This window comes from Monodelphis domestica, chromosome 1 (assembly GCF_027887165.1).
Source record: "Monodelphis domestica isolate mMonDom1 chromosome 1, mMonDom1.pri, whole genome shotgun sequence".
Lineage (NCBI taxonomy): Eukaryota > Metazoa > Chordata > Mammalia > Didelphimorphia > Didelphidae > Monodelphis > Monodelphis domestica.
This window is the reverse complement of record NC_077227.1, coordinates 339,780,605-339,802,426: the sequence shown is the minus strand read 5'-3', so window position 1 is coordinate 339,802,426 and position 21,822 is coordinate 339,780,605. Positions and strand designations below refer to the sequence as shown.

General features: G+C 36.8%; 2 protein-coding genes and 1 pseudogene across 2 annotated transcripts; all 3 read right to left on the bottom strand.

Annotated features, from left to right (window-relative positions):
* Positions 1-488: 488 nt before the first annotated feature.
* Positions 489-5,810, bottom strand: LOC100027236 (protocadherin beta-15). Its single transcript, XM_007474414.3, is given in 7 exon segments — positions 489-2,665; positions 2,668-3,080; positions 3,082-3,336; positions 3,338-3,875; positions 3,878-4,054; positions 4,057-4,375; positions 5,805-5,810. Coding segments are annotated over 7 exon segments (2,085 nt in total). The 3' UTR covers positions 489-2,288.
* Positions 5,811-6,926: 1,116 nt separating this feature from the next.
* On the bottom strand, positions 6,927-10,081 carry LOC100027226 (protocadherin beta-16-like). Its single transcript, XM_001377545.4, has one exon. It carries the CDS (start codon positions 9,542-9,544, stop codon positions 7,160-7,162), a length of 2,385 nt encoding a protein of 794 aa, XP_001377582.1. The 5' UTR covers positions 9,545-10,081; the 3' UTR covers positions 6,927-7,159.
* Positions 10,082-10,248: 167 nt separating this feature from the next.
* On the bottom strand, positions 10,249-21,754 carry LOC100027213 (protocadherin beta-7-like; annotated as a pseudogene).
* Between the last annotated feature and the right edge of the window lie 68 nt (positions 21,755-21,822).

Here is a 21,822-nt window from a genome sequence, read left to right as displayed (position 1 = left end):
CTGACGCGGAGAAAAGATAAGACCCATCAGTCGCCTGGTTGTGTATGTATTCCTTGGTTGTGGATGTGTGTGTGGGTGTGTGTGGGTGTGAGAGAGAGAGAGAGTGAGAGAGAGAGAGAGAGAGAGAGAGAGAGAGAGAGAGAGAGAGAGAGAGAGAGAGAGAGAGAGAGAGAGTCAAAGAGAATGAGAGTGAGAAGAAAAAAGGAGAAAAAGAAAAAATTTAAGTGTAGCATTAGAGAAAGAACATCATAAAATCATGTTAACCACTTTCAACACAAGTTAGAGGAATTTGCACATGCACATAGGTTCAGGGGAGACAAACATAGTATTTAAACTCTACAGCAAATTTTCAGAATATATTTGGACAAAACTGTTTTAGGTTGTATCATGGAGGGGGGGGGCGCTTAATTTACTACTAAGTTCTAGTTTAAGAAAATTGTCCTGACACACTGAAATAGTCCTGAGAGAAGGAAAATACACAGATAATCTGAGGACTCAGAAAATTACATTTATTTTTTTAATCAAACCAATTCCTATTTTCCCAGTCACTTTGTTAATATACTTTGAGTATTGGGAATAATCAAAGGCATCTGTATATTTCTATATATGAAACTTGGATCTAATCTAAACAAAGGTCCCATATATGCCAAAATATTCATAGCAAAACCAATTTTGCAGAAGCAAAGAAAGCATTCACTGACTAACAACAAATTGTGGTATATTAATGCAATGAATAGTATTAAACTGTAAGAAAAAATAAAGGGAGGTGAAAATCAGAAACACGTGAAGACAAGAATGAACTGATGCAAAGGAAAGAGAACAAAGGCAATAATATAAACAGGAACTACAAGGACTTAAATGAAAACAACATTTAAAGACACAAATTAGTATTAAGAACTTAAGTGAAAACAGCACTAAGAGACATTAGAATTAAATTAAATGCAGCAACCAGATTGTCTCTAGAGTACATGATGAAGCACAATTCCCTCATCTCAGTAGAGAGGGGTTGAATTAAAGTCATTGTTATGGTTTCTTTTCATTAACTGTTTTTATCTGTAATAAAGGGTTGTTCTTCAGGCAGGAGAGGGGGTGTATTGGGAAATGATCATTATATAAAATTCCCAAAGCACAAATTAAATATTAAAAATATTTAATAGGCGTACCTCTAAAGATTTCTAATGGATATTCCAAGCATTTTTTTGGTATGAGCTATCCACATAAAAACCCTCTTTAAAATATTTGATGAAAATTTTCTAGGTTGCTTAAATACATATCTGTTTCTTGTATTAACAATTATTTCAGTTGATGTATGGCATTATTTTTTAACCAAGCATATGATAATTTTATTTCTAAAATGTCATGCAGAAGTGGATATATAGTTATTTGCCCAGAGAAACTTTTAAACCTTAGGGGGGAAATGACCTTTTGTAAAAAAAATCTTTGTAGAGCAAAGCACTGCATTTACTTATATTAAAGCACCATGGAAAGAGAATATGAAAATTTGAAGTACGAACAGTAAAAAAGATTTTCCTAAGTCCTGATAACTCAAGAGAATTTAGCATGCACATTATACTCATCTTCATTTTTTCTATAAAGGTTTAGGTTAGGGAGATACAAGTTAGAAAAAACAGAGTATTCTTAGGGGCTCAGTGTGGGTTAAGGATCAAACACAAACCACTATTTTACAAATCAAAATCAAACAAAAAATTCTATCCTCTGACTTCAAAATGATAATATAAATGAAGGCAATGCATGAGTATCCAAATAACTGCAATGCCCAATCTGCAGAAGTCAAACAGTTTCAAAGATTAGCAAATTCAATAACTCTCTAATAATCCAAGGAATAAAGGACTACTGGGGCAATGTCCAGAGCAAATAAATAATCACATATACATTGTCATTACTTCATAGCTATAACTGAAACCAGAGCTACTCCTAAAGGTTGGGGCTTCTTCTAGGTCTCTTGAAGTGTTCTGAACTTGGAGTCTAGGAATGATAGGCTTCAGGAACTTGAAATCTCCCTTTCTCATGCCATTGGCTAGATACACCTCATACTCATAACTTTGGGAAAGAGTTCCTGCTCCACTGACATCCATTAAGTCATCTGGATAGGGACCATTGGTCTCCAAGCAAACTCTACTTGCTGAATTTCTCTTCCTTTTCCATAGACAAACAGCTATGAAAAGGAAAATGGAAACCAGAAAGAGGAATGAGACTGAAACTAAAGAAATTACCAAGTAGACAGTGAGGGAGTCAGTGTGGACTTGCTCCTTGTTTGTATCTGGGAGCTAAATATGTGACTCAGAGAATCCGTCCAGCAGGACTACATTCAATGTGGCTGCTGTGGACAGAGGTGGCTTTCCATTGTCCTTCACCAGAACCAGAAGCCTCTGCTTGATTGTGATTCTGTCCCTGATAGGTCTTGCTATACGAACTTCTCCATTATGAGCCCACACATTGAAGAGTCCTGGGTCTGTGGCCTTGAGCAGCTGGTAGGAAAGCCAAGAATTTTGTCCTGAGTCCCTATCTACAGCCACCACCTTGGTTACCAGGTAACCAGGCTCTGCTGCTTTGGGAACAAGGTCATTACAGGGACCAGTAGCATTCTGCAGAGGATAGAGTACAAAAGGAGAATTATCGTTTTCATCAAGGACCACAACCTTCTCAGAGAAGGGGAGCCACCATTATCAGCCCTCACAGTGAACTGGAAAGCTTGGATGGTTTCATAATCCATGGATCTCAGAGCATAGAGATGCCCATTGTTTGAGTTGATGGAGATATAGGAGAAGAGGGGAAAGTCTTCAGACTCTGTAGGCTGCAGCGAATAGGTGACATTGGTTCCTGCATCCCTGTCAACTGTACTGACGTTTCCAATATGGAGGGCAGGGCTGTTGTTCTCTCTGAGATAGAATGTATAGACTGTCTGAGTAAATACTGGGGGATTGTCATTGATATCGGAGATGAATACCGTGATGTAGTGCTCGGTTTTGAGCCTCGGGGACCCTAAATCCGTGATGGTAGCAGTAATGTTATATTGAGCTCTACTCTCTCTGTCCAGCGTTCCCTTTGTGACCAGTGTGAAAGTTCTTAAAAGTTGGTTTCAGGGAGAAAGGGAGATCTTCCTAGATAGAGTCTGGATCTCGGATTCTGTAAATAGCTACCACAGTCTCAGAAGAGTTCTCTGGGATGTTGCTGGTAAGTGAAGTCACAGTCAATTCCAGAAAATTGTCGTTCAAATCCGTTACTTGAACCACAACAGTGCATTTCCCAGAAAGACCTCCGCCATCGATTGCTTCAATATCCACCTCATATTACTGAATTGTCTCGAAATCGAGTTTTTTTGAGTCGAATCACTCCTGAGATGGAGTCTACTTCAAAAGTTCGACTAACTGCATCTGAAGCTTGGAATATAGTGTAGGATATCTCTCTGTAGATCCCTGTGTCTAAATCTTGAGCAGACACTGTAGCAACTAGAGAGCCCATGGAGCTGTTCTCTGGTATTTGAGCCATATAATGGGCGTGATCGAAGACCCGGACATTACTATTGATGTCCATAACCAAGATCCGGACTTGAACAGTCCCGAATCTGGGTGAAATCCCTCCGTCTACTGCTGTGAGAGTTAAAGTGATCTCAGGCTGCTCCTCCCTATCCAACATTTTGTCTAACACCAGTTCCAGGTACTTTCTTCCATCACTGCGTGTGCGAGTGCGGACAAAGAAACAGGGGTTGCGGCTGATGGTATAGTTCTGGAAACTGTTTATTCCAACGTCCAAATCATGGGCGATCTTTAGTGGAAATACAGCCCTTGGCGCAGTGCTTTCTGATATTTTCAGGAGTATCTCATATTCTGGGAACGTGGGTGAACGGTCATTATGTCTTCTATCCGCAGTTCAGCCCGGAAAAACTGAAAAGGATTTTCCAGTAAGATCTGGAAAGGTGGCACACAGGGCTCGACAGGGCCACACAGTTCTTCTAGGTCCAGCTTCTTTTTAATCAGAAGATCCCCGGTGTCACGCTTAAGCTGCAAATATTGAGTCTTATCCTCAGAGATCACCGGGCCCCTCGGGAGGACAACTCCCCAACCTCTAGTCCTATGATTTTTGCAGCATTAGTCACAATGGAACCATTTTCCGTTTCCTCTGCCACGGAGTACCTCCCTGGCTTCGAAACCGCCTCAGACAGGAATAAAACAACAATAAGAAATACCACTTGCCTGTTCCGCAGAATTTTCCGTTGGCGCAGTCTCCATTGTTGCGATTGGGGAAATAATAGAAAAATTGCTCGAACAACCAAATCTGGTTTCTTGGTCGAAATGACTGTGATGGGTTTATATGTACGCCAAGATAGCAAAGACAAATATTTCTTTAGCCCCAGCTACCTCTTAGAAAACGTTCCTTTCCAGGGAGTGTCTAGTACTAACGCCTTCTTAGTCTACAGCGCCACCATGCGTCCTTACTGGCAAATTACCCTTTAAATCCGTTTCAATAAGAAAATACCCTTTTTTTAGGTAAAAACATTATAATAATAATCGATATTGTTTGTATGCAGCGGTTTTATATATGTGTACTCAGTTAACTTTATAACCTTGTGAGGTGGATGCTATATTTTAAAGATGAGGACACTGCTGCCTAGAGAGATCAGAAGACTTGTCCAGAGTCAAACAGCCAATAAGTGTCTGAGTTTGGATTCAAAATCAAGTCATCCTGATAAGTTCTGTATGCTATACATGCCTTTACCTAGTTGTTTATAATCCACCTTAGTTATGGAACTTATGAAAAAGAAGGAAATGATTTTATCTTCCCTACATAACTATTAATAAAGGATAGAGAAAACATTATTCACTCTCATCAGGGACTGTTCATAGATACAATGGCTGTTAACCTTAAAAAAGCCAAAGCTTACATCTGTAGTCAATGATTTCGCCTCAATATCAAAATGTTTTCACTGTATTTCATAATTTTTGTAATTATGGGAAGCAAAAATTTTGTGACACCCAGATCATGTGGTCTACAAGAAGGTTATATTCTCAACCATCCCTATTTGTTTAGTTTTCATTAGTTTCCATAAATAGCCTAGATGATATTTACCTTGTAACTTACTCTTTTGGAACACATGCCAATTCTTGAATTCAGGCCCAGTATATCTTAATACAATTAAATTAATCATCATAAAATCATAAAATATTAGGGTTGCATGAATCCTCATTGAGATATAATTCTTTATTTTACAAGTGGTAAAATTGAAACCAAAAGAAGGAAAATGACTTACCTAACATTATGTTAGAGTATTAGAAGCGTCATGTTGTGTTCAAAAAGAAAAGGATCAGATTTGTAATTATAGGAATAATATATTTCAATCAAACTGGTTTTATTTCTTGAGATAATCAATTCAATTCCTTATTTACTTTCTTGGATTTTATAATATCTTTTCATTTAATAAATCTATTTAATTACATTTCCCCATGTATTTTCTGGTAGCTCATTGTTGAGAACAATTCCTGTAGCCATAAATCAGACCTATAGCATCTATTTACAAATTCTTTGCCTTGGAACCTTAGTATTGATTCTAAGAGAAGGCAAGGATTAAAAAATAAAGTAGAGAGTTGTCCATTTACGGAGTGATTTTTCCTAAAATGAATAGCTAATATGCATTAATAAAACATAGATAGAGAGCATCCATATGTGCATGAGAACTGAATGCATGGTGAAGGTGAAAATTTTACTAAGGATGATAATTTTGCTGTGTGCAGAAAATTTTAGTTCTTTTACTTAATTTGACCTAAATGGAGATTAAGCAAACTTACTTTCATTTTTCCAAGTTAGTTCAGATTTCCACTTTATTGATCTGTCTGTATTACTTAGCTCTTAATTTAATTTGACAGGTATAAATACAGTCTAGACCCAATGCAACACAGACAAAGTGATATATTTGGAGAACAAATGGAATTTTGATACATATAGTAGAAAAGAATTATTTTAATAAAAAGGTACTATCTATACTAGAAAAACAATCCATAAAAATTGTTGAAATTATAAAAAAACAATTTGGAAAATTTAAACATTTTCTAAATTAAGTACATTGGAACTCAAGATCCATTAAATGATGCTTAGATCATTGCAAGGTGAAGCTGGAAAATCATCATTCAAAATTATGGCTGAAAGAGATATGGTACAATGCTCAGATTAGGACACACCATGTGCCAAAAAAAAGATCTAACAAAATCCAGCTCCATAAATATTTATTGAATTTCCATAATGTGTACTTAGCAGAATTGAGAACTAAGTAACAATTTTATATCTATATTGTGTTTATTTTAAATATGTATGTTTATCAACCATTTTTTAAAAACAGGAAGTGTTAAAAAGTTTTTCAACTCTAGGATCAAGAATAAGGAAAGGGAATGCTAAGATAGGATAAAAAGTATAGAGATTATTGTGGGACAAATACAAAAGATCACATTTTCATGGCAAGGTGAAGACAGACTCTTAGCATGTAACTTGACTCTGATGACATAAAAATATGTTGATTTATCAGTGGCCAATAGTTTATTGACATAAATTTAGTGATCATTTAGGTTTGTCACTTCAAATTTCCTATCTGGATATAGCCTTGACTTAAGGTACACTTATAAACTCGAGATAGAAGATTTTAAAACCCTGTTATTTGTTTAGAAGAATGCTAAAAGAGGGTTTTAGGCAAATGTCTTGACTCAGTACACACTATATTTCTTTTTCTTGTAAAGGGAACATTTGGAAACTTTCTATGTATAATAATCATACTTAAATATATGTAGCCTTTCCAAGAAAATGAAATATTTTAAACATTTGAGAGTGAAGATAATTCATTCTTCTATTTTACTCTTTGTATTTGAATGTCATTAGTATGTCATTAATCACATGCAGAAAAGAATGTAGCACAATATAAATTCAATTTATAAACTAGTTTATATTCTTCCTTAAACTAATATTGTTGCAACAAATATTTAAGATAGTTAATAAGCTTTGTAGCCCTGTAATAAGAACTAGTAAGGTAGAGACCCATCCCTAATTAGGTAAAAATAAAATATATATGAACATACAGATGCATGAAATTAACTAGGTAAAGAAACATAATAGAAACTTACAAATTGAATATGTAGCATCTCAATTTGACAAATACTTAACTGAGCCCTAAATTCTTCTGGAAGGGAGGACTTTCTTCTGAGTTTCTTCCACTGTCCTCAGTAGGCAGGCTAGAAATAATAGGCTTTAAGAACTTAAACTCACTAGTGCCAGAATCATTGGTCAGACATACTTCATAGTGGTAATTCTGGGACAGGGTCCCAGTACCCCTAATATCCACCAAATGGCCTGGGAAAGAGCTGTTGGGCCTGAAATGATTGCCATCAGTGGCATCCTTCTTTCTCCACAAGCGCAGAGCAATAAACATTATCACAGAAAACAGAAAAAGGAAAGAAACAGAAACTAGAGAAATGATCAAATAAATGGTGAGAGAGTCATGCTGGGCTTGCTCCTTAGGTATATCTGGGAGCTGTAAGTAAGGCTCAGAAAATCCATCGACTAGGAGCACATTTAGTGTGGCTGCTGTGGACAAAGGTGGCTGCCCATTATCTTTCACTAGTACCAGGAGCCTCTGCTTGATAGCATCTTTGTCACTAATGGGCCTCACTGTATGTACTTCCCCATTCTGGGACCACACAGTGAAAAGTCCTGGGTCTGTGGCTTTGAGCAGTTGGTAAGAAAGCCAGGAATTCTGTCCTGAGTCTCTATCCACAGCTACCACCTTTGTGACCAAGTAACCTGGTTCTGCCATCCTTGGTACTAGGTCATTACAAGGGGCTGTGCCATTCTGCAAAGGGTATAGAACAAAGGGAGAATTATCATTTTCATCCTGGATTATTAGCTGAACCAGTGCCTGACTACTCAGAGCTGGGGAGCCTCCATCAACTGCCTTCACAGTAAACAGGAAAGTTTGAATGGTTTCATAATCCAAGGATCTCAAGGCATAGAGATGCCCATTGTCTGAGTTGATGGATATATAAGAGAAGAGGGGAAGTTCTTCAGTTTCTGGAGGCAGCAGGGAGTAGGTAATTTTGGCATTTGAACCCCAGTCCCTGTCACTGGCACTGATGCCACCAATGTGGAAAGCAGGGTTGTTATTCTCCTGGAGGTATAGTGTGTAGGCTGTCTGAGTAAACACTGGAGGGTTATCATTGACATCAGAGATCAGTACTGTGATATTTTGCTCAGTTTTGAGCCTAGGAGATCCCAAATCTGTGACAGTAATGGTGATGTTGTACACGTCTCTGCTCTCTCTGTCCAGAACTCCATCAGTTACCAAGGTATAGAAGTTCTCCAAAGATGATTTCAGAACAAAGGGAATATTATCTTGGATAGAGCAAACTATCCTTCCCTTGTCTCCTGAATCCGGGTCTGAAATACTGAAAACAGCAACGACAACATCAGATGAGTCCTCAGCGATGGGACTATTTAAAGAAGACAAAGTTAATTCTGGAGGATTGTCATTTAAGTCCATTACATGGATTAGGACAGTACATTTTCCAGAAAGGCCTCCACCGTCGGTGGCCTCAATATCTACTTCATATGACTGAATTATCTCAAAATCCACTTGTCTTTTCAATCGAATTTCTCCGGAAAGGGGGTTTATTTTAAACGTTTGGGTAATCTCCTCAGAACTCTGAATAAGTAAGTATGAAATTTCACCATTGCTTCCTGTGTCCAAGTCTGTGGCAGATACAGTGACAACCAAGGAATCGATGGGGCTGTCCTCAGGAATCTGAACCTCATACTGGGACTGGGCAAACACAGGACTATTATCATTGATGTCTACAACCAAGACTCGAATTTGGGCGGTCCCAGACTTGGGCGGGGATCCACCGTCTACCGCAGTCAGGGTTAAGGCGAACTCTGGCTGCTCCTCGCGATCAAGGGTTTTGCCCAAGACCAGCTCTGGGTACTTCCTTCCATCACTGCGGGTTCGAGTGTGAACACGGAAATGGGAGTTCGGGTTGACTGTATAGTTCTGAACATTGTTGATACCTACATCCAAATCTAAAGCATTTTTCAGAGAAAATAAAGATTCTGGTGGGCTATTCTCTAGGATTTTCAAGAGCATTTCACTGTCTGGGAACACAGGCTCGTGATCATTCACATCTAGCACTCTCAGCTCTGCAGGAATTACGTGAAAGGGGTTTTCCAATAAAATCTGGAAAGGCAGCACACAGGGATCGATAGGGCCGCACAGCTCCTCCCTATCCAATTTCTCTTTTAGGAGCAAATCTCCGGTCTGAATGTTGAGCTGTAAATGCTGTTTTTTCCCTTTAGAAGTGATCTGAGCCCCTCTGGCAGACAGTTCCTCAACCTTCAAGCCCAAAACCTTTGCCACATTGCCCACAAAAGATCTACTCTCCATTTCCTCCGCCACTGAGAAGCTCCCGGGTTCCAGAGACGATACACACACACAGAGCAAAACAAGGAAGAGAACTTGCCTTTGGAATGGAATCGACTTCCCTCTGGGCTTCATTGTTCTTCCGGGATCCTCCTTTCAGGCAATTAGGACCTAGCTCAACTTCCAGCTGCACCTTAAAGGCACACCACAGCAACCCGCCAGTCTAAAACCTCGGAAATGTAAAGACGATATGCCTTTCAGCTTCGCAATCCTCTTTTCAGATCTGGATAACAGCGCATATCCTGTCAGGACTATCTATGGCTGCTCGTATTTCAACGTATTAGAGTTGGCATCTGAAATGCATTTTTTTCGCCTTCTTCTTCATAGTCTGCGGCGCCACCACGTGTTCTTTCAAAGAACTAAATGAATCCTTTTCACAGGCACTGAAAAATCTCGTCAATGTTTCTCACCAGCTTGATTCAAAATTCTCTCTTTATGGGGATGGTGTTCTTAAAAGAGGTGAAACTAGAAGTCTGGCTCTGGGATCTGCAGGTTTCAAAAAAGCTCTGAGGGCTGTCACAAACTAAATTTTATGGTTAATGAGAATCTTCTAGGCATGGTCATTTTTTTTGAGAAAAACTGCACAAGACATGTGGCTGAGAAAGAACATACACAAAAGAAACAAACTATTTAGAGAAGCTTCCAATAATTTGAATTGAAATGGTTATTTGAATTGAATATGAACTCTAAGGGGAGGAAGTGGCTATGAGTGAGGAGGTTTTTTTTTTTTTAATCAGGATGTGTTTAGTTTAAGATTTTTAAAATTGTTTTTAATTGTTTTTTAAAAATTTGACTAACAAATTCCAAATAAAAAAATTTCCATATACAAAGTTGAATAGAAAAAGATGATTGAACATGAGTCTTTATCACTCACAGCTTGTTTTTCCTTTTAAATATTTAATTTGGGCAAGATAAGGGAAATTTTAATCTATGTTCTGGTTTAGGACACTATCCCATGCAAAATAAAAAATGTCTCAATTTTAACATGTTGGAAAATCTTGATTAAAATGCAATTTACATTTACAAAAAAAACATGCGAGGGTATTTCTCCTTGATTTGCAGAGTGTTTGGTATGACAAAGGATTCCAGTTCTTCAACTATTAGGGGAAGGAGTTCTCTGGGAAGGTGATTCTGTTCTTTATTTTGAGTTCTATTTTGAATACTAGAGGGAAAGTCCATCATTTAGAAGACCTTTATATTGAGTTCTAAGTTATAGGATGGACTCTTAGTGGGTAAGTTGAGGTAGAAACTGTCTTTTCACTGCTATCCTTACATTTTCTAGATTTACCATAACCCCCAAAGAAATTACACTTGATCCAATTCACCATCAAAAGATTTCAAGGAGCTATGTGTCACAGATTCTGGTAATCCTTCTACCAACACAGATCATAACATTCTATAACTGGTAGAGAGCACTAACTTTGGGAGAAAAAGTAATAATACTTCAGACAGCTTGTGAATGACTATAAACTTAGCTAGGTTGTTGCTTGGATGACAGACCTACAATCAGGCATAAGCCCATATACAAAGTTTTTTTTTTCCCCCCAAATTGTTCAGGACTTGCCAAAGCTTTCAATCTGATGAAAATCTTTAAGAACCCAGGGCTACACCTACACAATGAGAAATACTTAGAGAGGAAGGAGCTTTCATAGATTCATCATTACTACTCAAAATGCATGTGCTATGGTCAACAGAAACAGAAACTTCTTCAGAAAGAAGTTATCATAACATGTTCAAATAGTTCAAATAGTTTGAGAACTGAACAAAATTCCAGGAAGAATATGCAAATTCTGTAAATGAGATTTATCTATTTCTTTTGTCCTATGAAATGTCTATTTCATTCAGGTCATTCCTTTGACTTACTAGTGAAATTCAGCAACAAATTCAATTCAAATTGATCCATTAGAACTAAAAAAGAATGGAGTAACAATCTTTATGGCCATGAAGCTTGTTCTTTCTGACTGTACCTATCTTTACTGGTAGATGGGTATCTCAGCACAAGGCAAATTTGGTCCTCATAAAACCACATAAAAATAAATAAAATAAAAATAATTTTGAAAATATGATGCCTTAAATTTACTTTAATTTGTATTTTTAAAAATGTTATATACTTTAAATTGTATAACTAATTTGAGTTCTGAGCATATCAAAGGAAATGGAAATTTAATAGCATGTTGTAGTCATATAGAAAAGGTTCTCATCATTACCACCTTGGTTAAGATTATAAATTCCTCAAAACTCCTCAAAAGCCACTTTATTGTAAAAAAAAAAGAGGTAGTAAAAAGTCCCACAAATTTTCTTTTGAATGGGCTTTAAATTGTTTACTCCAAAATGTACAATTATTTTCAGCTTGTATGTTTTTCATTCAACATGATTATAGCTTGAAATGATATAATGAAGCATAAGAAAATTCTTATTCTTTCAATAACACTTATTACTAATATTCCAAGGATCTGTGAATTCTTTGATAGGAAGTGTCATAGTATAGTGAAAAGAGCTAATGGATTTCAAGTTAAAGGACCTAGGTTTAAATTCTACTTTTGTCATTTTTCTAGCTCTAGCTATTAACCATCTTTCTTTAGGTAGTCAATCTTCACATCCAAGGCTATGCTAAGTTTTTTCAGCCCTAGCATCTTGGAATGATCTTTATCTACTCCAGTTGAAAAAAATGTATCACACTGTAGACAATTTTCTAGTAATATGTCTCCAGAAAATTTACCATCGGAAAAGCTTATTCATATGATTACAATACAACTGAAGGGGGCAGGAAACATAGGTACATGTTAAATTATAATGATAAGATCCCCCAAATCAAAAGTTCCCCCAAAGTACCAACTACACAAGAGAATCGAGGATGTATTTTGCTATGAGAATAAGCTAATTACTTTCAGTGACAACATTTTTATTGTGACAAAAATTAGAAAACCTAGAAAGCATGCTGTTGAAGAACATATTTAGAGTAAAGTAGATGGTACAGAGTAGTGTAGAACAGAGGAGCTAAAGGGGGTCAGTTCTTCATAGCTAAAGGAGACTATATTGAAAAGATAGAAGAATTCAGAGGCCAAGTTTCAGTTGGCGAGTATCCATTTAAGCTCCAGTATAAAGGATAAAATTGAACTACAAAACCAAGGGAGGGTAAATGAGGGAAAGGCATGCATTTTTAGAAAATTGTTAGAATCTCAATTTAATTCATCAATATCCAACTGAATTAGAATATGTAGAAGGGAAACGCTATTTAGCTCTTCTATAAGACATGAAGAATATTGAAAAATCAACAAATATGTTAATTCTTGAAAATATTCTTTTTTAATTTTTAGCTGAATCCAGTGCTATTAGGAAAGGGTGGGATTTCCTCAGGATCTTTCTGAGTAATTGGAGCAGAGATATTGGAAATAATGGGCTTCAAGAATTTGAACTCACCTTCACCTGAGCCACTGATCAGACACACATCATACTGATAGCTCTGAGACAAGGTCTCTGTGCCACTAACATTCACTAAGTGTCCTTGAAAGGAGACTCCACAGGCAAAGTTTCCACCTTCTACTGCTCTTTTCTGTTTCCTCCATAGGCATACAGAGATGAGAAGTATGACAGAGATTAAGAAGAGAAAGGACACTGAAGCTAGAGAAATAACCAAGTAGACTATGAGGGAATCCATCTTTGGCTCCTCTTTCAATACATCTGGAAGCTTCATATAGGGCTCAGAGAAGCCATCTACCAGGAGCACATTCAGTGTGGCTGCTGTGGACAGAGGGGGCTGCCCATTGTCCTTCATCAGTACCAGAAGCCTCTGCTTAATAGTGTCTCTCTCTCTGATGGGTCTTGCTGTTCAAACTTCCCCATTGTGGGCCCACAATGAAGAGTCCTGGGTCTGTGGCCTTGAGTAACTGGTAGGAAAACCAGAAATTCTGTCCTGAGTCTCCATCCACAGCAAATACTTTGGTCACTAGGTAACCTGGCTCTGTAGCCCTGGGCACCAGGTCATTGCAGGGAGCTGTGTCATTCTGCAGAGGGTACAGAACAAAGGGTGTGTTGTCATTCTCATCCAGTACTAGGACCTGAACCAGAACCTGACTACTCAAGGGTGGGGAGCCAACATCAGTTAGTTGCCTTCACTGTGAACTGGAAAGCTTGAATGACTTCATGATTCAGAGATCTCAGAGCATAGAGCTATCCATTGTCTGAATTGATGGAGATGTAGGAGAAGAGGGGCAGATTTCCAGTCTCTGGAGAGAGCAGAGAATAGGTGACTTTGGCATTTGTCCCTGAGTCTCTGTCGCTGGCACAGACACTGCCTATTTGAAGGGCAGGGCTGTTGTTCTCCCTGAAGTAGAGTGTATATGCTGTTTGAATAAATACTGGGGGATTGTCATTGATGTCAGAAATCATTAGGGTGATATTGTATTCAATTTTCAGCCTGGGGGAACCTAAATCTGTGACAGTAATGGTGATGTTGTATTCGAACCTGCTCTTTCTGTCCAGAGCTCCTTCTGTTAAGAGAGTATAGAAGTTCTTCAGGGAAGGTTTCAATACGAAAGGAACATGATCCTGGATGAAACAAAGCATCTTGCCATTATCCCCGAATCTAAATCTCGGATTTTGAAAACATCGACAACAGTGTCAGGTGAATTCTCAGGAATGGGACTGGTTAATGACGACATGATCAGTTCAGGGGGGTTGTCGTTTAGATCGACCACTTGGATAAATACAATACATTTCTCTGAGAGGCCCCCTCCATCCGTGGCTTGAATTGTCACTGTGTAATCCTGAATAGTCTCATAATCCAGATGTGCCCCTAGATGAAGTTCCCCAGTGGTGAAATCGATTTGAAAAGTTCTGCGTATATTTTCTGATGAGTGGAAGAATGTATGTTATTTCTCCATTATTTCCTGTATCTAAATCTCTAGCAGAGACAGACAACCAGAAAGCCAACGGGGCTGTTCTCAGGGATCTGAACCTCATGACGAAGATGAGTAAAAACAGGAGCATTGTCATTGACGTCCATAATTAAGACCCGGATCAGGGCAGTCCCAGACCTGGGAGAAGATCCTCCATCCAATACTGTGAGGATTAAAATTATCTCTGACTTTTCCTCCCTTTCCAATGATTTATCCAGGATAAGCTCCGGATATTTCTTGCCCTCTCCACTCTCTTGAATTTTAATGTGGAAATGGGGGCTGGAATTAACCATATAATCTTGAAGTCCGTTTCCCCCTATGTCTAAATCCTGTGCACTTTCTAGGAGGAACGATGTCCCGGGTGTTGTACTTTCTAGTATTTTCGGGAACAGCTCAGTGTCCAGAAACAGAGGTCAATGGTCATTTATATCTTGCACTTGCAACTCGAACTGGAAAAACTGCAAAGGATTTTCCAGTAAGATCTGAAAAGGTAGCACACAAGACTTGGTGGGACCGCATAGCTCCTCTCGGTCCAGTTTATCTTTTAGGAGGAGATCCCCAGTTTCCCGGTTGAGCTGCAAATACTCTTTATTGTTGTCCGGGACGATTCTCCCCACCCTGGCTGAAAGCTCCCTCATTTCCAGACCACAGTCATTTGCCACATTGGCTAGAAAGGAGCCTCTCTTCATTTCCTCAGCGACCGAATACTGCCGAAAATTCTGACGCCCACAAAAGAGAGAGAGAGAGAGAAAGAAAGAGAGAGAGAGAGAGAGAGAGAGAGAGAGAGAGAGAGAGAGAGAGAGAGAGAGAGAGAGAGAGAGAGAAGAAGAACAAGAACAAGAACAAGAACAAGAACAAGAACAAGAACAAGAACAAGAAGAACAAGAAGAACAAGAACAAGAACAAGAACAAGAACAAGAACAAGAACAAGAACAAGAACAAGAACAAGAACTTGTCCCGGCTTTAGGCTCCATGCTTAGTTCGGTGAGCTCTTCGGTTTTCAACTTCACTTCCGTAGTCTCTGATTTCTTAATCTGTGACTATTCGGGTGACTGTCCCGAGGCTCTCTTCCTTCCCAGCTATAGCTAACAAAGCCTCTTTACTACTTGACAATTACACTCCTGTTCTCTGGCTAATGTCGCCCCCTGCATCAGTAAATCCAATAGATTTCCTGTCCTGCCTTCTTAGCGTACAGCTAAGAAGTGTCCGCCAGGTGTCCGAAAACGGTCTTTCATGTTATCATGAATATAAAGAAAATACTGTAATATGATTGTCGGCTAGGACCTGACCCCAGACAAAAAGCGTTTCCCCAACCTGTGGTATGTAACAAAAAGCACTCACTGTTTCCTCTTTCAATAGAGATTTTGTAAGTTTAATAGTTTGTTTCATTTGTTATATTATTTTCCACATCCTGGTTATTGACACTTTTTCAAAATGCTGAATGTTAATATGGCAAACCAACTTTCATAATTGCAGAAATACTTGTATATACTTTAAGACTTTTATCGATGCCTTTTGTTTTTAACATAACAATAATTTCTGTATATATTCCTCTGGTTAGCAGACCTTCATTACTAAAAAAGAAAAAAGTTAATCCAAACCAACTAGAATGGCTGTATTTGAATAACATTTTAAAATTTTTCATTTTTTCCCCTCAGACTCACAAGCACTAAGTACGATGTGCTTTCCTACACACAAAGCAGAACAAATAAAGGGAATAGCACATTAAGCTGCACTATATCAACTACATTTCACTTCTCCCTCCAAGCACACAACAAATCCAACATGTTGTTTTCTTTTTTGTTTATTAATTTTTCTGCTTTTAATTGACAAAATTTGATTCAGTTTCTCTTTAACCTTCACATACCACTAGGAGGAGGAAAGAATATCAAACTTATTGTAGCAAATATACATAATAGTCAAGGAAACAAATTCTTGCATTGACCAGGTATATAAATATTTGCACATATGCATACACACATATTTTATACATATATGTATTTTTGTACTTATGTATCTGCACCCTGAATCCTTCAGGGTGGACATATATCTGTCAGGAGTTAGGTAGCATACTTCATCTTTCACCATAGGTCTTATGGAGTCATGGTTGGTAATTGTATTTAGCAGACTTCTTAAGCTTTTTGAAGTTCAACATGTTATTTTTAAAGCTGTCTTGCTTGCCTATTCCCTACTGATTTACCTTCTGTTCATTTTTAAAGCCTCAGTGACTCTTCTTATTTCTTTAAATAAAATTGATCACTATCACTACCTCTTTTTCTCCCCCATTCTCTCTCCCCAAATAAAATAAAAGTCACTTTTATCAAGAATATTCAACAAAAACAAATCCTTACAGTGACCATGTCTAAAAATAGATGTTTCATTCTGAAACTTTTGCTGATTAATCAATCATCTCCTAGGAAATGGTATTGTTTTATCAACAGTTCTATGGAATCATGATTGTCAGAGTTTTAAAATCTTTCAAAGTTATTTTTCTTTACAATATAGTTGTTATCATATAGTTTGTTTCTTGGGTGCCATTCACTTTGATCTAAATCAATTCAGCTTTTCTAATACTATCCTATTTAAAAATATTTCTTACAGTATAATAATATTCTATTATGTAAATACTGCATAAATTGTTCAATTGTTACACAAGTGATGAGTATTCCCTTAAATTTCAGTCCTTTGCCACTATAAAAAGGGGGCTCTGATTTTGTTTTTAACAGATGGGTCATATTCCTCTTTCTTTAGTCTCTTTGGCGTATAGTTCTGGGATATCAATGAGTCAAAGGTCTGAGGTGATATTTCACACTGTGTCCCCAAAGTCTCCAAAGAAAATACAAAAGCACATTTCCTCATATCTTCTCCGGGATAAATTAGTTATTGAAAGTATTTGCTTTTGATTTAGTGTTCTTTTTCTTCATTACTGCAGTTATTGTGTATATTCATTAGGTCTGTAAAGGACCTTATAGTCCTTCTGGTCCAATCTTCTCATTTGACAAATGAGGAAAACAGATTTACAACAGGTTAAGTGACTTGTCTAGGGCAACACAACTAGTATATATTGGAAATGAGATTTTAACTGACTTCTAGCTAGTTACTTTATCCACTGTGCCATGTTATCTTTCTTGGTTCTGCTTACTTTACTAAGTTTCTGTTCCTACAAGACTTCACACATTTCTCTAAATCCATCATGTTCTTTTTTTTATTACATCTTACTATATATACCAAAATAACAATATTTCTTTACATTTACATGCCATAATCTGTTTAGATATTACTCAATGATAAGAACTCACTTTTTCTGATAGAAGGAAAACAACAGACTGGGAAAATTTTATGAGAAATTTCTCTGATGAAGGTCTCATTTCTCAAATATATAAAGAACTAAGTTAAATTTATAAGATTCCATGTCATTCCTCAATTGATAAATGGTCAAAATATATGAATAGGCAGTTTTCAGATGAAGAAATCAAAGCTAATCATATGAAAGAATGTTCCAAATCACTCTTGATTAGAAAAATTTAAACAACTCTGAGGTACCACCTTATACCTATCAGATTGGCCAATATGACAATGAAGGAAAGTGACAAATTTGCTCTCTTTGTGGTGGCAAAGAATTGGAAACTAAAGGAATATTCCTCCATTGGGGAATGGCTGAACAAAGTGGAATATGATGGTGATGAAATACTATTGAACTATAAGCAATGATGAACAAGATGATATCAGAAAGAGCTGGAAAGACCTACATGGACTGATGCAAAGCAAGATAAGAACCAGGAAAACATGGTACACAGTAATAGCAATACTGTGGAATGATCAGATGTGACTGACTTAGCTACTCTCAGCAATACAATGATCCAGGACATATCTGAGGGACTTATGACAAAGAATACTATCCATCTTCAGAGAAAGAACTATTGGAGAAGGAAAGCAGATGGAATCATATCCATCTTGTTTATTTGGGCATATGTTTTAGGGTTTTGGTTTTTATAAGATTGTTCACTTTCAAAAGTTAATAATATAAAAAGATTTTGTGTGACAATACATGTATAACCCAGATTGACTTGCTTACCAGCTCTAAGAGTAGGGAGAGAATAAGAGAGTGAGAAAATTTGGATCATATAACTTTGGAAAACTTATCTGGACATTCATTATTAAAATTTAAAAACAACTTACAAATGAATTAACCATGGATAGAACAAAATATCTAGGAATATATCTTTCAGAAACAATAATAGAGACTATATGCACACAATTATAAAATCATTTTTATACAAATAGTCAGACTTAAATATTTAGGGAAATATTCATTGTTCATTGGCAGGCAGAGCCAGTATAATTAAAATGACAATTCTACTTAATCAACTTATTCAATGTTATACTAATTAAATTATCTTTATTTTATTGAACTAGGAAAAATAATAACAAAATTCATTTGGAAAAACAAAAGGTCAAGAATATCAAAGGAAAAGTGAAAAAATTGTTAAGGAAATTTAGTAGTACTAGATTTTGAACTATATTATAAAGTAGTAATTACCAAAATTCTCAGGTACTGGGTAAGAAATAGAAAAGTAGATCAGTGAAACAGAATACACATACAACAAATAGCTGTAAAAGATTATAGAAATATTGGGCTTAACAAAGGTAAAAATCCAAGTTTTTGGAATAAGAATTCAGTATTTGGTAAAAGTTATTGGGGAAACTGGAAAGCAGTTTGGCAGAAACCAGATACAGACCATTATCTTCCAATATTTACCGAGATAAGGCCTAAATGGATATATGACCTAGGCAAAGGGAGATATTATAAGCAAATTAGAAGAATAGGAAATATATTATCTATCAGATTTATAGATAGGAGAAAAAATTAGGAATAACCAAGAGACAGAAAGCATTGTAAAATGTAAAACTGATCGCCTTAAATGTGCTAAATTGAAAGTTTTATCTAAATGAAACTAATATAGCCAAGATTAGAAGTAAAGGAATACATTGGAGGAAAGTTTTTATAGGACTTTTTTTTCTGAAGGGGGTTCCATATCTAAAATGTATAGGTGACTGTGTCAAATATATAATAATATGAGCCATTCCCCAAATTGTAAATGGTCAAAAGATATGAATTAACAGTTTTTGGATGAAGGAATCAACAAGGCTATATATAATAATATGGGAAATCCTCTAAATCTTTATTGATTAAAGAAATACAAATGAAAACAACTTTGAGATATCATATCACATCTATCATATTGGCTAAAATTATAAAAGGTCAAAATGACAACTATTGGAGGAGATTTGGAAAAATGGGGACATTAATATGTTGGTGGAATTGTGAACTGATCCAACTCTTTTGGAGAGTAATCTGGAATTATACCATAAGAGTGAGACTGTGTCTATGTTTTGACCCAGCAATGCCACTATTGGGTTTATTTCATAAGGTGATGAAGGAAAAAGGAAAAGAAACCATCTGTTCTAAAAGATTTTCATGAGGTGGATAGAGCCAAGATGGTAGTGAAAGCTGAAATTTCTCTGACAATCCTTCCAAACCAATCTTTAAAAAGCAACTCAAAATGACAGGAGTAAAAAACCAACAGCAAGACAGAGTGAGGGGGCTTTCCCACTGAACACAACTTGAAAGATAAAAAGAGAGAGTTGATTTTCATGGGATCAGGGGGAACCAGAAGCAACACTGCACAGAGAGAAGTGCTGACTGACCACATCCTTGCCAATTGCACCAGATTCCCCAGGATTCTTCAGGATTCCAGGACCCAGGATACACCAACAAAAGAGTACCTCAGATCCACCCCCTTGAAGTCTCAGTCCTAGCACCAGCCCATAGTAAAGTGTAGAAGTCCTTTTTGAGCCTGTTCAAGCCTGCACTACTAAGGTAAAGATGTAGCCCCAGGGCCAAATAGGTCACATTGCTGAGCCCTGTAAGCCAGCAGCAGAGTAGATAGAATCATCAGCTTTCAGAATTCCCAGACCACTGGCAAAAAAATGCTGGGAAAATGAGCAAACAGAAAAAGGAACTCCTAACTCTAGAAAAATTTTATGGTGATAAAAAGCAAAGCACAAAATCAATAGGGGATGGTGCAATTCAAACAACCATAGGCAAAATTTCAAAGAAAAATAGAAATTGTTCTCAAACACTGAAGAACTAAAAAAGGAATTCAAAGATAAAATAAAACAGTTCAAAAAAACTGGGGAAAAGAAATGCAAAAAGAAAATAACAGCTTAAAAAGCACAATTGGTCAATTGTGAAAGGAGGCACAAAAATCCAATGAAGAAAAGAATTTTCTAAGAAACAGAATTGACCTACTGAAAAAAGAGGGGGGGGGAATCCAATGAAAAAAGAATGTAATGAAAAGTAGAAGGGACCAAATGGAAATGGAAGATCAAAAGGTCATGTAAGAAATTCAGTCTTTAAAAATTAGAATTGGGCAAATAGAAGCTAATGACTTTGCAAGACATCAAGAAACAAAACAAAATCAAAAGAATTTAAAAAATGAGAAAAAATGTGAAATATCTCATTGAAAAAACAATTGACCTTAGATACTTCCCAGCTGTGAGTCCCTGGGCAAGTCACTTAACCTCCATTGCCTAGCCCTTACCACTCTTCTGCCTTGGAACCAATACACAGTATTAATTCCAAGATGGAAGGTAAGGTTTTTTTTAAAACACAATTGACCTGGAAAAAAGATCTAAGAGAGATAATTTAAGAATTATTGGACTATTTGAAAGTCATAACCAAAAAAAAAAAAAGGCCTAGATATCATATTATAAGAACTTATCCAAGAAAACTGCCCTGATATTCTTGAACAATAGACTAAAATAGAAATTGAAAGAATCCACGGATCACTTTCTGCAATTAATCTCCCAAAGACAACTCCTAGCAATGTTATATCCAAGTTCAAGAATCCCAGGCCAAGGAGGAAAATGTTGCAATCAGCCAGAAAGAAACAATTCAAATATCATGGAGCCCCAGTCAGGATTAAAAAGGATCTGACAGCTTCCACACTGAAAGGTTAGAAGGCTTGAAATACAATATTCCAGAAGGCAAGGGAACTGGGTTTGCAAAGAAGAATCACCAACTCATCAAAACTGACTACATTTTTTTCCCCAAGGGAACTTATGGCCATTTAATAAAATAGAAAATTTCCAAGGATTCCTGTTTTTTTACCAGACTTAAAATATTTTAGTAACTTCTTGTGGTTGCAAAGAACTGGAAGCTGAAGGGATGGCTAAACAAGTTGTGCTGTATGATTTTACTGAATTAGTATTGTGCCATAAGAAATGACAAATAAAATGATTACAAAAAACCTGGGAAGACATATAAGACATATGAAGTAATACAAGAAGTGAGCAGAACCAGAAGAACATTGTATACAGTAACAACAATTCATGATGAGCAACAGTAAATGACTTAACTATTTTCAATAAGGCAAGAATCCAAGGTAACTC